The 13,536-nt window shown below is 42.7% G+C and overlaps 1 protein-coding gene and 1 long non-coding RNA gene across 2 annotated transcripts; one reads left to right on the top strand and one right to left on the bottom strand.

Moving 5' to 3' along the window:
• The first annotated feature begins 1,960 nt into the window (after positions 1-1,960).
• On the top strand, positions 1,961-8,427 carry LOC123124136 (mitochondrial inner membrane protein OXA1-like). Its single transcript, XM_044544819.1, has 9 exons — positions 1,961-2,476; positions 2,577-2,658; positions 3,206-3,250; positions 3,375-3,433; positions 4,577-4,643; positions 6,540-6,671; positions 7,107-7,226; positions 7,753-7,807; positions 7,886-8,427. Exons 1-9 carry the CDS (start codon positions 2,031-2,033, stop codon positions 8,101-8,103), a joined length of 1,224 nt encoding a protein of 407 aa, XP_044400754.1. The 5' UTR covers positions 1,961-2,030; the 3' UTR covers positions 8,104-8,427.
• A 187-nt stretch (positions 8,428-8,614) lies between these two features.
• On the bottom strand, positions 8,615-11,532 carry LOC123124148 (uncharacterized). The gene is made up of 2 exons (XR_006460994.1): positions 11,209-11,532; positions 8,615-10,462 (listed from the first exon to the last, which is right to left on the bottom strand). It is a non-coding gene; the product is annotated as an uncharacterized lncRNA (long non-coding RNA).
• Positions 11,533-13,536: the final 2,004 nt, after the last annotated feature.

Here is a 13,536-nt window from a genome sequence, read left to right as displayed (position 1 = left end):
CTTCCCACCCCCGCTCCCCCGACACAGTCGTGACCGCGACCAAAGAAGCCACCTCGCTGCCCCGGCCAGATCCTCATCGGCACGCTCGTCAGACGCCGCTAGTGCAGCTAGCTGGTCCGAGGGCGGCGCGACTCCCTTCGCCGGTCGTCTCCTTCATCGACGCCCGCAAGCTGTTCGACAGTTTGCCAAGGTATAAAATGGACTCCGCCGACGAGTTCTTTTTTCACAATTTCTTTTGCGACTCCAACGATTCCTCGTCCGATGAGGAGGAGATCTTGGTTGCCGTGTTGGTCCATCACCACCTCAATAGCCAGCGGCCGCGTTCCGTGGCTCCATTCCGGGGCACCTTCCAGCGTTGAATCGCAACCAAGAGAGCGGGCATTTCCTTCTTTGGAAGGGCTACTTTGACACAACAAACCCGTTGTTCAAACATTCGAGTTGAAAGAGAATGCCGTTGGAAATATCGATTTCTCCTTTTATAAAAAAATGCACTGCCGCCATCCAAATGCTTGCATACGGAGTGCCCGGTGATCTCATTGACGAGTACGTCCGTATGAGCGAGTCTACATGCCTAGACTCCCTGTATAAGTTCTGCAAGACTGCTATTGCTGTGTTTGGCCGTGAGTACTTGGGAGAGCCGATACAACCCCGTTTGTTGGCGATGAATGCCAGCAGGGGCTTCACAGGGATGATTGGCAGCATAGACTGCATGCAATGGGAGTGAAAGAATTGCCCTTCTGCTTGGCAAGGGCAGTATAAGAGCCATGTCAGGGCTTGCACAGTCATACTTGAGGCCGTGACGTCTCAAGATCTCTGAATCTGGCACTCTTTCTTTGGCATGGCCGGATCACACAATGATATCAACGTGCTTCAGCCCTCACCGGTGTTTACTAGGCTTGCTGAAGGCAACAGCCCACCGGTGAACTTTACTATCAACGGCCACAACTACGACAAATGATACTACCTAGGCGACGGTATCTATCCTCAGTGAACCACTTTTGTGAAGACAATCTCCAACCCTGTCGGAGAGAAGATGAAAAGATTTGCCCAAGAGCAAGAGAGTGCTATGAAGGACGTCGAGCGTGCCTTTGGTGTTTTGCAATCTTGATGGAGCATCATTCGGTATCCTGCTAATAGTTGGAGCACGCAGAAACGGTGGGAGGTGATGACTGCTTGTGTGATCATGCACAATATGATCGTAGAAGATGAGCGCCCAGAACATCTCTACGATCAAGGGTTTCAGTTTCAGGGTGAGAATGTTGTGCCTGAGCATGGAGGAGTGGCAACGTTTGAACAGTTCACCCAATTTCATCATGACATGCGTGACTGGAAAACTCATTTGCAACTGCCAAATGATTTGGTTGAGTATATGTGGGCTCATGTTGGCATCCAATAAATGTATCTTTTTAATTCGACTTGCAAAACTATGTGAGATATTTTTAATTTTATTCGGCCTGTAAAACTATGCTATTTTTTGGTTGAAACTATACTATTTTTTTGGTTGTGGACTATATGCTTGCTTGTGAAATAATGCAAAATTGTGCTATTTGTTAAAAAAGGGCGGCCAGCCGGCCACGTCGGCACATATGGGTCGACGCGTTGGACGCATTGCTGACACAAATCTCAAACAGGGCGGACGGCCGACCCAAATGGACAAAAAACGAACAAAAAGTCGTTTGTTTAGGTCAGCGCGTTGGAGTTGCTCTAAGGTCTTGGTTTTTTCATACCTTCAACAGCACCCCAGTGCGCGAACCAATCTGTGATTGGATGGTTACAGGACTGTGATATCCCTAGCCCACCAGATTTTAAATCCCGATGCTCGCATTTATTACTGGATTAGTTTTCGGCGTGCGCATTCAGTGGGACAAGACGTTCCCACCGGCAAATAGGGGTGAGTGTAAGGAGAAAAAAACGATGCAAACTACCGAACACATATGCCGTGTTGCAAACCCACTGGCAAATAACTATAGTTCCAAAAAAAAAGGGGAACTTCAGCCTTCTCTTTCGGGCGTACCGCGCTGCGAGCAGCAATGGCGTTGGCCGCGGCCGCGGCCGCGCGCAGAAGCCTCGCATCCGGTGGCCTCTCCGGTCCCCTCGCCCGCCGCCTCCATCCGTCACTCCCTCAACTGCTTCCATCCAACTCCACCGGCGATCCTCGAAAACCCTCGACCCTTCCACCCCCACCCGCACCACGACCGTTTCACTTCGCGCTCGCCCCTCGCGGGACATCGCAAACCCTAAGCTTCCCCCCATTCGGTCTTCACCTCCTCCCCGGGCCATCCCGCCGCAGCTTCTCCTCCTCCCGCGACACCGGCTTCACCGACACCCTCACCGATGCCGCCCATTCCGCAGCGTCCGCGGCGGCCCCGGCGAGCTTCCCCGGCGAGGTGGCATGGGCCGCGGAGGACTCATCAATGGCCGTCGCGGCGGTGCAGCATCTCATCGGCGCGGTCCATTCCTTCACCGGTCTGAACTGGTCAGGGTTTAGGGGTTTGAGGAATTTGTGCCCTTTACCTTGTCTTCAGAATTTCGTTTCCGGTGTGCATCATGTTCCGTGTGTATTGTTTTCACCACAGGTGGATTTCTATTGCTCTCTCCACAGTGCTGCTACGCTGTGGGATGTTCACAATTTCGACGCTTGTCAATAAACGACTATATGTAAGATCTTAAGTATTTACCATTGTTCCTCCCTTTGGTTTTACTTTATTATGCATGTTAGAACACTTGCTTATACTGAGCGCTATAAGTAAGTAGGCTCGTATCTTGTGTAGCCAGAAGTTGCTTGTGCCCAATTAGTCACAGGTCAGATTTTATCCCATCTTTTGGTCATGAGAAGTAAACCAAATTTCTGCATGCAAAGTTAAGATTCTTTGCTTGGGGTTAATCCCACCACCAAGCAACAATTTTAATCAGCCATCTTTTTGTAGACCCAAAACTCACATATGGGGAATATGTAGTAAATGTGTGCTATGAATGCAATACCCTTGAGTAAAATGTGTGTTAAGAAATGTGAGAACCTCTCCAGTATCCTGTAGGATTCAATTGTTCCGTATGAAGTTCTTGCAGAATTCCCATGCATCGCAAAAGTGCCTAACTAACTACAGAGCCAGCTGAAATAAAATTTAATTGTCATATTTTACTTTGAAGAACTTTGTTTTGACCACAGGCTTAACCCTACTTTCTTTAATGCTTCAAACTTATATAGGGTATGCGTCAGGACCTTGAACAATACATCAAGTGGGTAAAGAATGTATGTAAGATCCCTGCAATAAGGGAAGCGAAATACTATTATATTTTGTACTACTCCTATTGCACTGTGCAAGCCGCATATTTTACTGTCAAGAAATTTGACTGTACACAATCATTTCCTGCAGACTAAGGGTGAGAAATCAATACAAGAACTTGCAGATGCAGCAGATCCTATGGTCAGGAAGTATGTAAAATGCTTTACTTGTGCTTGTATTGTGACATTATTGCGGGCGCTAATGTTTTCTTTCTGAGTAAATACCGTTAAATGATACATAGTTCTTGCTGGATGAAAGAAGAGACGTGTGTGATGTTTAGTGTTAACATGAAAGAGAGAAAAGGAAGTTTTGTGGTTCCCCTATCTTCTTTCTTTCCAGTGTTCAATCATGACACATATCTGCTTAAAAGTTATTCAATAGGAAAAAGATGTTAGATTGTTTCATCCGAGACATGAAATGATTTTGGCCTAGCAGACAACCCAGTTTAAGAAAAATCTACTCCCTCTGATCCATATTAATTGACGCACACTTAGTACAACTTTAGTACAAAGTTATACTAGGTGTGCGTCAATTAATATGGATCTGAGGGAGTAGTAGAACTTGTCTTTGATGGGGGCTGTGCACTGCGCAGCACAATATATGAAGAAAACCGCACTAATCATGTCCAATTACTGTCAGCTATACACACACACACACACACACACACACACACACACACACACACACACACACACATCCCCAGGCAGACATAAATGCATTTAACTGCAACAAAGTGTGGAGCCATGGCTCCATGGGACTGAAAATCATTTCTAGTGTTGAAGTTGGATGTATGAACGTGGAAATTTGGTTAGGCCCTTTTTATTTGTGTTCTTGCATTTGCAATTTCAAACATAAAAAGAGTGTTGTTCCAGTCAAACACTTTGGAAGTTGTATAATGTCCATATCCCATACCTCCTTCAGCCAATCGGGTCACTTTTGCTGGACAGTTTAACGAAAATAATTTCCTTTAATATTTGCTTATTTACTGTGAAATTAGAGTGCATGTGCAAACTTCCTACTTTGCCTTCATAATACTATGGTGCCGTGGTGTGAGTGCCTGGGTCTAGCCAATATAATAATATTTCATCTTGCTGTGTAGCTTATTTGGCCTTTCCCTTCCAAATTGTTGCTTCTGACTCCTGTGCTCCTTATTGCGTTGATCAAAATTCCTTTTGACTGAAAAATTTAACCGCATGCCATAAACAACATCCACTTCTTTTGCTCCTACTTGTTGTTTTAGGGACCTTGCATGGATTTCTCTAAATTCTAAATACTCGCTCTTGTTCACACAGGCTTGGTTTTCTGCCAACTCTTCACATCATTGTGACACCATATACCTTTATAACTCTTTACAGTGCTGTAAGTTGATTTCACATGCTAAACCATCTGTTTAGCCAATTTTTTATGCATCGCTTCTCACCACAACCACCTTCTTGTTTCCATTTTCACAGACTTCTTGTCATTTCAATTTTCTGTCATGCTTCTAGATATCAAACGCATCCAGGAGAGGAAGATGAGGGATATTGGCCAAGTCAAATGCATCAAGGACGAAGCAGGCCAACTCTTGGTGAAGGACGAAGAGATTAAGCATAGATGGCGGGAGTACTTCGACAAGCTGTTCAATGGGGAGAATGAGAGTTCTACCATTGAACTGAATGACTCCTTTGATGAGACCAGCATGCGTTTTGTGCGGCGCATCCAGGAGTCTGAGGTGAAGGAGGCTTTAAAAAGGATTGAAGGAGGCAAGGCGATGGGCCCTGATTGTATCCCCATTGAGGTGTGGAAAGGTCTCGGGGACATAGCGATAGTATGGCTAACCAAGCTTTTCAACCTCATTTTTCGGGCAAACAAGATGCCAGAAGAATGGAGACGGAGTATATTAGTACCAATCTTCAAGAACAAGGGAGATGTTCAGAGTTGTACTAATTACCGTGGAATTAAGCTGATGAGCCATACAATGAAGCTATGGGAGAGAGTCATTGAGCACCGCTTAAGAAGAATGACAAGCGTGACCAAAAATCAGTTTGGTTTCATGCCTGGGAGGTCGACCATGGAAGCCATTTTCTTGGTACGACAACTTATGGAGAGATATAGGGAGCATAAGAAGGACTTGCATATGGTGTTCATTGACTTGGAGAAGGCCTATGATAAGATACCGCGGAATGTCATGTGGTGGGCCTTGGAGAAACACAAAGTCCTAGCAAAGTACATTACCCTCATCAAGGACATGTACAATAATGTTGTGACAAGTGTTCGAACAAGTGATGTCGACACCGATGACTTCCCGATTAAGATAGGACTGCATCAGGGGTCAGCTTTGAGCCCTTATCTTTTTGCATTGGTGATGGATGAGGTCACAAGGGGTATACAAGGAGATATCCCATGGTGTATGCTCTTTGCGGATGATGTGGTGCTAGTTGACGATAGTCGGACGGGGGTAAATAGGAAGTTAGAGTTATGGAGACAAACCTTGGAATCGAAAGGGTTTAGGCTTAGTAGAACTAAAACCGAGTACATGATGTGCGGTTTCAGTACTACTAGCTGTGAGGAGGAGGAGGTTAGCCTTGATGGCCAGGTGGTACCTCGGAAGGACACCTTTCGGTATTTGGGGTCAATGTTGCAGGAGGATGGGGGTATTGATGAAGATGTGAACCATCGAATCAAAGACGGATGGATGAAGTGGCGCCAAGCTTCTGGCATTCTCTGTGACAAGAGAGTGCCACAAAAGCTAAAAGGCAAGTTCTACAGGACGGCGGTTCGACCCGCAATGTTGTATGGCGCGGAGTGTTGGCCGACTAAAAGGCGACATGTTCAACAGTTAGGTGTGGCGGAGATGCGTATGTTGAGATGGATGTGTGGCCACACGAGGAAGGATCGAGTCCGGAATGATGATATACGAGATAGAGTTGGGGTAGCACCAATTGAGGAGAAGCTTGTCCAACATCGTTTGAGATGGTTTGGGCATATTTAGCGCAGGCCTCCAGAAGCTCCAGTGCATAGCGGACGGCTAAAGCGTGCGGAGAATGTCAAGAGAGGGCGGGGTCGACCGATTTTGACATGGGAGGAGTCCGTTAAGAGAGACCTGAAGGATTGGAGTATCGACAAAGAGCTAGCTATGGACAGGGGTGCGTGGAAGCTTGCTATCCATGTGCCAGAGCCATGAGTTGGTTGCGAGATCTTATGGGTTTCACCTCTAGCCTACCCCAACTTGCTTGGGACTAAAGGCTTTGTTGTTGTTGTTGTTGTTGCTTCTAGATATCAAACATGGTTGAGAAAGTTCCATCTTTAAAAGGGGGTGGAGCTTTATGGTTTACTGATCTGACGACCCCTGATGCTCTTTGCATCTTTCCCATGATAACATCACTGTTCATCATGCTTCGCTTTGAGGTATGTGTACAGTTCTTCTTATCTAAATGTATGTTTGTTCTTGTGCTACAAAGTTCGAGATGCCGTTTATCGCATCCTTCAACTATTTTTCCTTTAGATTTTGTTTAGTTTGTCTGTGCTCCCACTGTACACTGTTTCCATGAGATTAATTTGTTTTCTTAAGTGTTACTCTATTGAGAAATGTAAGGTGGCAACTTGCCAGTGCTGGCCACGCTTTTCAGGATTCCGATATTTAGTTAAACAATGTGTACATTATTTGATACAAATTGATGTTGTTGGATTTGTATTAAAATCCCACCTAGCAAACTCAATTTTTTATCACAGAAACCACATAAATTTCACTAATTGTTGGTCAAAGATAAGCACTGGGAAGTGTGGACGCCTTACCTTTCCAAATGGATGGAGGGATGACTAATATGAGTTTTTGGCTTTTAGGTCAACTATGGTGTTGCAGCAAAACGTACAGAACGCTCTCGCAAGATGGAAGATAATATAAGGCAGTTTGTGAGAGCAACATCTCTTCTGCCTATGCTGTGGACAGCAACCCTTCCTCAGGTAGAGTGGGGTATTTGCTCATGCTTAGAGTTTTTTGTTATTGAATAATTTTACATTGTTGAATTTAGCATGAACCAAAGAACTAGCCATGGACAGGGGTGCGTGGAAGCTAGCTATCCATGTGCCAGAATCATGAGTTGGTTGCGAGATCTTATGGGTTTCAGCTCTAGCCTACCCCAACTTGTTGGGACTAAAGGCTTTGTTGTTGTTGTTTGTTTGTTGAATTTAGCCTGAACACCCTCAAAATAGGAAGGTATTTAGCCCCCCACCCCTCCATTTCAAATAAGAGCTAAAAAATCGTAACCAGCTTAATTTTTGTTTTCTTCAATGCCTTGAGACAGTAGGTTTATTACCATGTCTCCGTGAGCTCTTTCTTAAATACTGCATAATGGTTACTGTCATTTATAAAGGCCAAAAGATTAAATCCAATAGTGAGTATTCAAGCCATTCTATGTATGGTTGTAAACATGATGATACTGCCCTACTTTCTGATGACAAATCATCTCCAATTTTATGTCCTGTCCAGGCGATTTCTTGTTCCTTGGTCACCTGGAGTGCTCTGACTCTTGCAGGAAAGATAGGTGAGCCTCCTGTACCTTGCAATTGGGTTTGGTCCTGTTTCCATTACGCTTGACAATACACGCTTTCACTGCTTGCAGTTCTTAAGCATCCAGCTGTGCAGAAAGTACCATATGGTGGCTCCTTCCGACTAAACCTAAGATGTTCCTCTTCCGATGGACAAAAGGGCCTGACTGCTGAAGATTGCCCGTCTCCTGTCAAAGAAGAGGATCAGCCAGTTCCCCCAGAGAAAAAGGAATCTTCTGATGCCAGCATTCACAGAGACGAGTCTGACAAGAAATCGACCAAAGACGGTTAAATTTCGATATAACCCTGACTTATCATCGCAGTATATCCACTTGTTGGGACGACAATCTCCTAACGAACCGCCTGTCTTGTGCTTTGTATCCGAATCTAGATTACGCTGCAATTTCAGGATTAGAGTGGCTGTCTGCTACTGCAGATGAATAGGTAGCATACTGACGTGATTTAGCTTATCGTATCTTTAGTTTGTTAGCTTTAACATGATGGTTGAAAAGAAATTGGGAGCAGAAGCTTCATTTTTATTAAGCACTAATGGCTTGGTCTTTGAAGAGCAAATTTACTGTGTTTTTGTGAAGAAACTTACCTGATATCAAATGAAGATCTGTCATATGTCCTTACTAGATCATGGTGAGCGCGCGTTGCGGCGCCTGTCCATTTTGACAAAAGATTGGTAGGCATTTTTGTAAATATATGAAGATGTAGAATTGAATTAGCATAATCTGCTTCATATATTTGTTTCAAATGAAAGAGTTAAATATAGAAGTGTGCGTTACCAACTCACTAAATTGTCAATAACTGGAGTAAATTGCATACCAAGGAGTACACTCACCACATAAAAATAGAAAAAAATTACAAAGGTTTGACAAAGAGAACAGTTACATGCCAAGTTATTATAGGATTTCCTTCCCCGTTGTGTCGCTGCAGTGCTGATCTCCTCAAATTGGCTCATCTATATAGGTAGTTGTTCAGTTGGAAGGGCTTCTAACATAAGGCAGTGGTCTCCTGTCCGAACACTTCTTCACTGTCGTCACTGCCTGATTGGAGTAAGGCAGTGGACTATCCAGTTTAGTTCAGTTGGAGAAGGGAAAAGTTTTATGTTCAGAGAAAACCAAGGAACTATTAGCACAACCACAAAACCTGATTCGCAACATGACATAAGAAACCAACATCATGGCCCGTTGGCAACATGACATAAGAATCCAAATTGTTGATCCCAAGTTCCCAACATAACAATCATAAGCTGATGCAGTGTTCCAATCAGCTTAAATATAACCTTGGAGTGATTCTTACTACATTAAGTTATATAAATTATGATTGGAGTAAAATGCAGTTAAAGTATATTTTATTTAACCAACCAAAGATAGGAAGTGATAGTAGCTAGAAAGATTGTAAAATATTTGAGATGGAACTGGAAAGGCATTAGCCCTAGGACAATGAGTTAATATTTTGACAGTATAAAATACACATAAGAATTTCTGTAATGATTTTTTGAGTGCCAAAATGCACCTTTACTCAAAGGGCAAAGGTTTGTACGTATCCATGATACAAGACACGAGCGCCTTTGTTTCCAACAGAGCACAGCTTATATTGTAGATGTAGCAGTACTGCATATTATTGCATTGGTAAAATATGAGTTTGCTGCCAGCTAGATTTCAGAATGCAGAAAATAAACACAGAAATGTTCTGGAAAGTACGAAAGAAACAATTACAATTGGACATGCAAGTCTCCCTACTGATTTGATGGTATTCTGATTTTTTTTGCTTGCCAAAATAGGAATAGCAGTTTATAGGATAATATGGCAGTATATCCTTACAATTTGCAAAGTTATTCTAACAAAAGTCACCACACATGACATGCAAACTTGAAGGCAAGGACTTACCTCCGGTGAAAGATCGCACCCTTCTTTGTCAGTCAATGGCTAAGATCCATTTCGCAGTCCAAATATTTACATGTATGCTGAGCAGCTCAGAGGATGAAAAAATGTGTTACGTGCCATTATAGAGCAATTTCGTCAAACAGATCGGAAACAAACACGAATCATTTTCTTCCAGTAAAAGAGCAACCAAGTACCAACATACAATACACCTATAAGTTGGCATGTCATTGTCACCATCAAGCTATTCCTTATTTCTCGGCCTTGCATGGAATAGAACCATAAGCACCAGGCGAAATATCAAGGTTTAGGGAAGAGATGTTAAAATACTCTGCTCTCCCCCTAAATGTCAATAGTTGGCGCCCCATGTCTTCACTTGTACAACATGTCCGTTTATATTATTAGTGGATCATCAACTACAGAAACATATCATCTCGCAAAAAAAAAAACTACAGAAACATATCACAATGCATACCTTGGATTCTAGGTTTGTCAAGATTGTTTATTTAACTGATGCAATAGCACGATCTAGTTGCTTTTGGTCAACTGCAATTAATATTTTTTGATTTGGGCAAGTGAACCATAAACTGATGAACAATGAAGCTCGCGCTTAGCAAATAGCATATCATCCCTCTAAACTTTCCTGAGCAAAATTATTGGCAATAAAATTATAAAATAAAAAGCAATTGATGTAAAAAAAAGAGGGGCTTTAGAGAAAGGGGAGGGAATGAAGCTTGTTGTTCCCATCTTGTCCATTTTCTGTAAAAAAAGCGGCACAGTTCATGAATAAATATTGATACCGAGGCAGATACAATATCCTAGATAACTCCACCACGATTACGTAAATTTATAATAACCATTTTTACACGCAAATGAGGAGAGCTCGTTCCACCAGATACAACAAATCAAACCAACCTATAACTGAATATTTAATATATTGAGAAACAATCATGAAGAATTTGGGGAGGAAGTTTCATCTGGACTTAAATGCTTTATTTTTGTATTTCTCAATATCATGTTCATGAGAAGAGAATATGTAAAAATGGCCAAATGGAACTGCATCCAAATATACTTCGAGTTCATAATGGAAGTGTACAGATTTTTATTCCATGTGCCGAATTTTCCTTTTGGTTGAAGCAAACTGGTAAAGGATAAGGATGACCGCAACTAATACGTATGTGACCCATATTTCTCTAACTTGTCAATCCATTCATGATCTCAATAACTTGATGAAGAAAACAAATGGAATGCTGAAATCCATAGACATCTCCTTTTATTTTTTCTAGAGGAGCATAACACATGTTCAAGTAGATCATGATTTCCAGTTTGTTTCATGATCAAGTAGATTTCAGTTTGCTAAATTGGCACCCAAATACAAAATTGAATAGCGCCAGTTGGGATCACCGAAACATCAAGAAGGGGTAAGAATTGTATATCAATTAAATAAAGCATATGTTGAAGTAACTATGCGCACTTCACCAAACGAATATGCAGACATAACTTACCTAGTGCCAGCTTTTGCAGACCCATCCCCTCCATGGATATCAACCACCAGGAACCGCACCAAGGTGGTACAGGTACACCATTTCTTCACCAAGCGGATCTAGCCGAACTCATCACATTGAAGCTGACCGGTCACTGAGCTAAGACTTGAGAACAAATACAGGTACAGATTGAAAGGTCAGGAAGTACAACGACAGACAAGAGAGAGGATCAATGAGAGAGGCCGCTGCTTTAGGATTCGCACGCATCAGGAGGGAGAGATGAAGTGCCACCAATACACAGGCAACACCATCGTAGACTGATTCCAAGGTCAAAATCTCGAGCCATCACTGGTAGTCTTGGTCTTCCTCTTCGTGCATCTAACAAAGGGCTGCTTCCTCTCGCGGCGGCGGCCCATCTCTCTCCGTCCCTCCCTCTCCCTCTCTCTATCTCTCTCGCGGCGGCGGCGGCAGTAGCGCTAGCGCATAGGTTTCATCCTAGGTCGGGAGATCGAGAGGGGCTGGGTGCGGTGCGGGGTCAATAGGCAGCCTCATCACGACCGTCTATCTGGATCGAACGAGAGGGCATTGAATTTGTTTCTGGAGTAGCGGCCCACACCGGAGGGACATGTGCATCGGACGGCCAAAAATGATTTGGAGGTGCGATCTGACGACCAAAATTGTTAATGGCCTGAGAGGCTTCCTAGCATGCTGAGTTATAATGTATCTAAATCCAATAGGGTCCTTTCATTTAGATGAGGTTTAAGTATAGATCTCACCATATATGAACATAATAGGATTTTTTATTCCTTCACTTATTTTTCCTCCTTTTGTTTCTCCACCCTCTTTACTGTGGTTTTTTCTCTTTAGAAAATATACATAAATATAGTTGCCATGTTGTAGAGAAGTGTCATGTTGTAACTCTACTTACGCGCTCCTAGTGGACATACGTTTCAGCAATAGCCGGCTGGCGTGCTTGCAATTGTAGTTGCGCTCGGCTGTAGTTGCGCATAGCCGGCTGGCGTGCTATAATTACACGTCGGTGCGCATGCTGTAATTGTGTGTGACGTGGAAAAAACACATAAAGTAATCAAACAAAAAGGGAACATCTTCACGAATCTTCATGTAAACTAGATGATGCTTTGCCCGTTGCTGCAGAAACTTTGTTAAAGAAATGCATAAATAGTTGCTAAAAATAATTAACTCTAGTGAAAGCAAAAAATAATCTTGAAAATCAATAAAAATATGTTTAGAAATTAAAAAAAGAAGAATTGCAGTTAAAAGTGTCATTTCGAACAAAAATATGAAGGTTGACTAACATGCATGTATGATGTGGCGGTGGTACGTGCATGGATTAATGCAAAAATAATTATATAGTTTATAAGCTAAATTGCATGGTTTGCTTATGTGGTATACTTAAATGCATGATGAATTAGTGGGAGTGAAGATTTAAATGCATGACTTAGTAGGGACGTTGATATGGACACTTTCTATGTTAAGAAAATTGGGATAGACTTTTTAAGAATAATATAGGATTTGTCGGAGGAGCTGAGCGAGATATAGTTAACACTCTTCTAGATAAAAGCTAACAAACCCGTATATATAACACTAAATTTTGATCATATTATGTGTGTTTTTTCCCCGAATGATATTATGTGTGTTTTCTTGTCGATGGAATGGTGTGATCAGAATAACCAGAGTTTTGGTGGATTTCTTCCACGGGATCGAAGGTGTGGTAGGTTATGTACTTATTTGTAACCAGATTCAAATTCTAAATAAAAAAAATCTTTTGCCCGAGCGAATCAAACTACAAACCGTTTTCACTGTCGCACCCTCACATGAGCTCTTCTTCGAAAATAGATCCCGCGTTGATATAATTTGACAATTTTTTAACATAGGTTATCTTTGCCAAATTTGCATAATGTCAGGTGCTTAATATCTTAGGAATATTGTGGATTGTCTTATGAAATTTTTGCCATTTTTTTTATGTGCATGACAGAGCCTTATTTCTCACGAATTGAATTTTAACTTGGGCGTGGCTTGTGTTAAGATTAATTTACATAATAATTAAGGGATTAATCCCCGCTTGTAACGGCGGTTGCTTTCTGCAATCCCGTCGGTTCCGTTCGAACCGACGCCCCCTTGTAAACGCCTGCTCCAGTGCTATATATAGCACTTCATCTAATGTAAAGAGGATAGTTCAATCATTTTGTTCGATTGTCTCTCGTTGCTCTCGTTTACAATTCAACACGTTATCAGCACATAGTCTTCTCCGCTGAGAAAGAAAGAGTCCATCAGGCGACACAGAGGCCCGGCGACCACCCGTGCACGCTCCCGGCAGAGCGATTCCAT

The sequence above is a fragment of the Triticum aestivum genome, chromosome 1B (genome assembly GCF_018294505.1).
Source record: "Triticum aestivum cultivar Chinese Spring chromosome 1B, IWGSC CS RefSeq v2.1, whole genome shotgun sequence".
In the NCBI taxonomy this organism is placed as follows: Eukaryota; Viridiplantae; Streptophyta; class Magnoliopsida; order Poales; family Poaceae; genus Triticum; species Triticum aestivum.
The sequence above is the reverse complement of the archived record's forward strand: the minus strand, read 5'-3'. Positions and strand labels throughout refer to the sequence as shown.

Bases quoted from the DNA above. Each gene is read 5' to 3' on its own strand.
- LOC123124136 (XM_044544819.1), top strand. From the start codon at position 2,031: ATGGCGTTGGCCGCGGCCGCGGCCGCGCGCAGAAGCCTCGCATCCGGT. The intron at 4,644-6,539 runs GTAAGTTGATTT...TGTTGCTTCTAG, and splicing joins TTATAACTCTTTACAGTGCT to ATATCAAACATGGTTGAGAA. The intron at 7,808-7,885 runs GTGAGCCTCCTG...CACTGCTTGCAG, and splicing joins GACTCTTGCAGGAAAGATAG to TTCTTAAGCATCCAGCTGTG.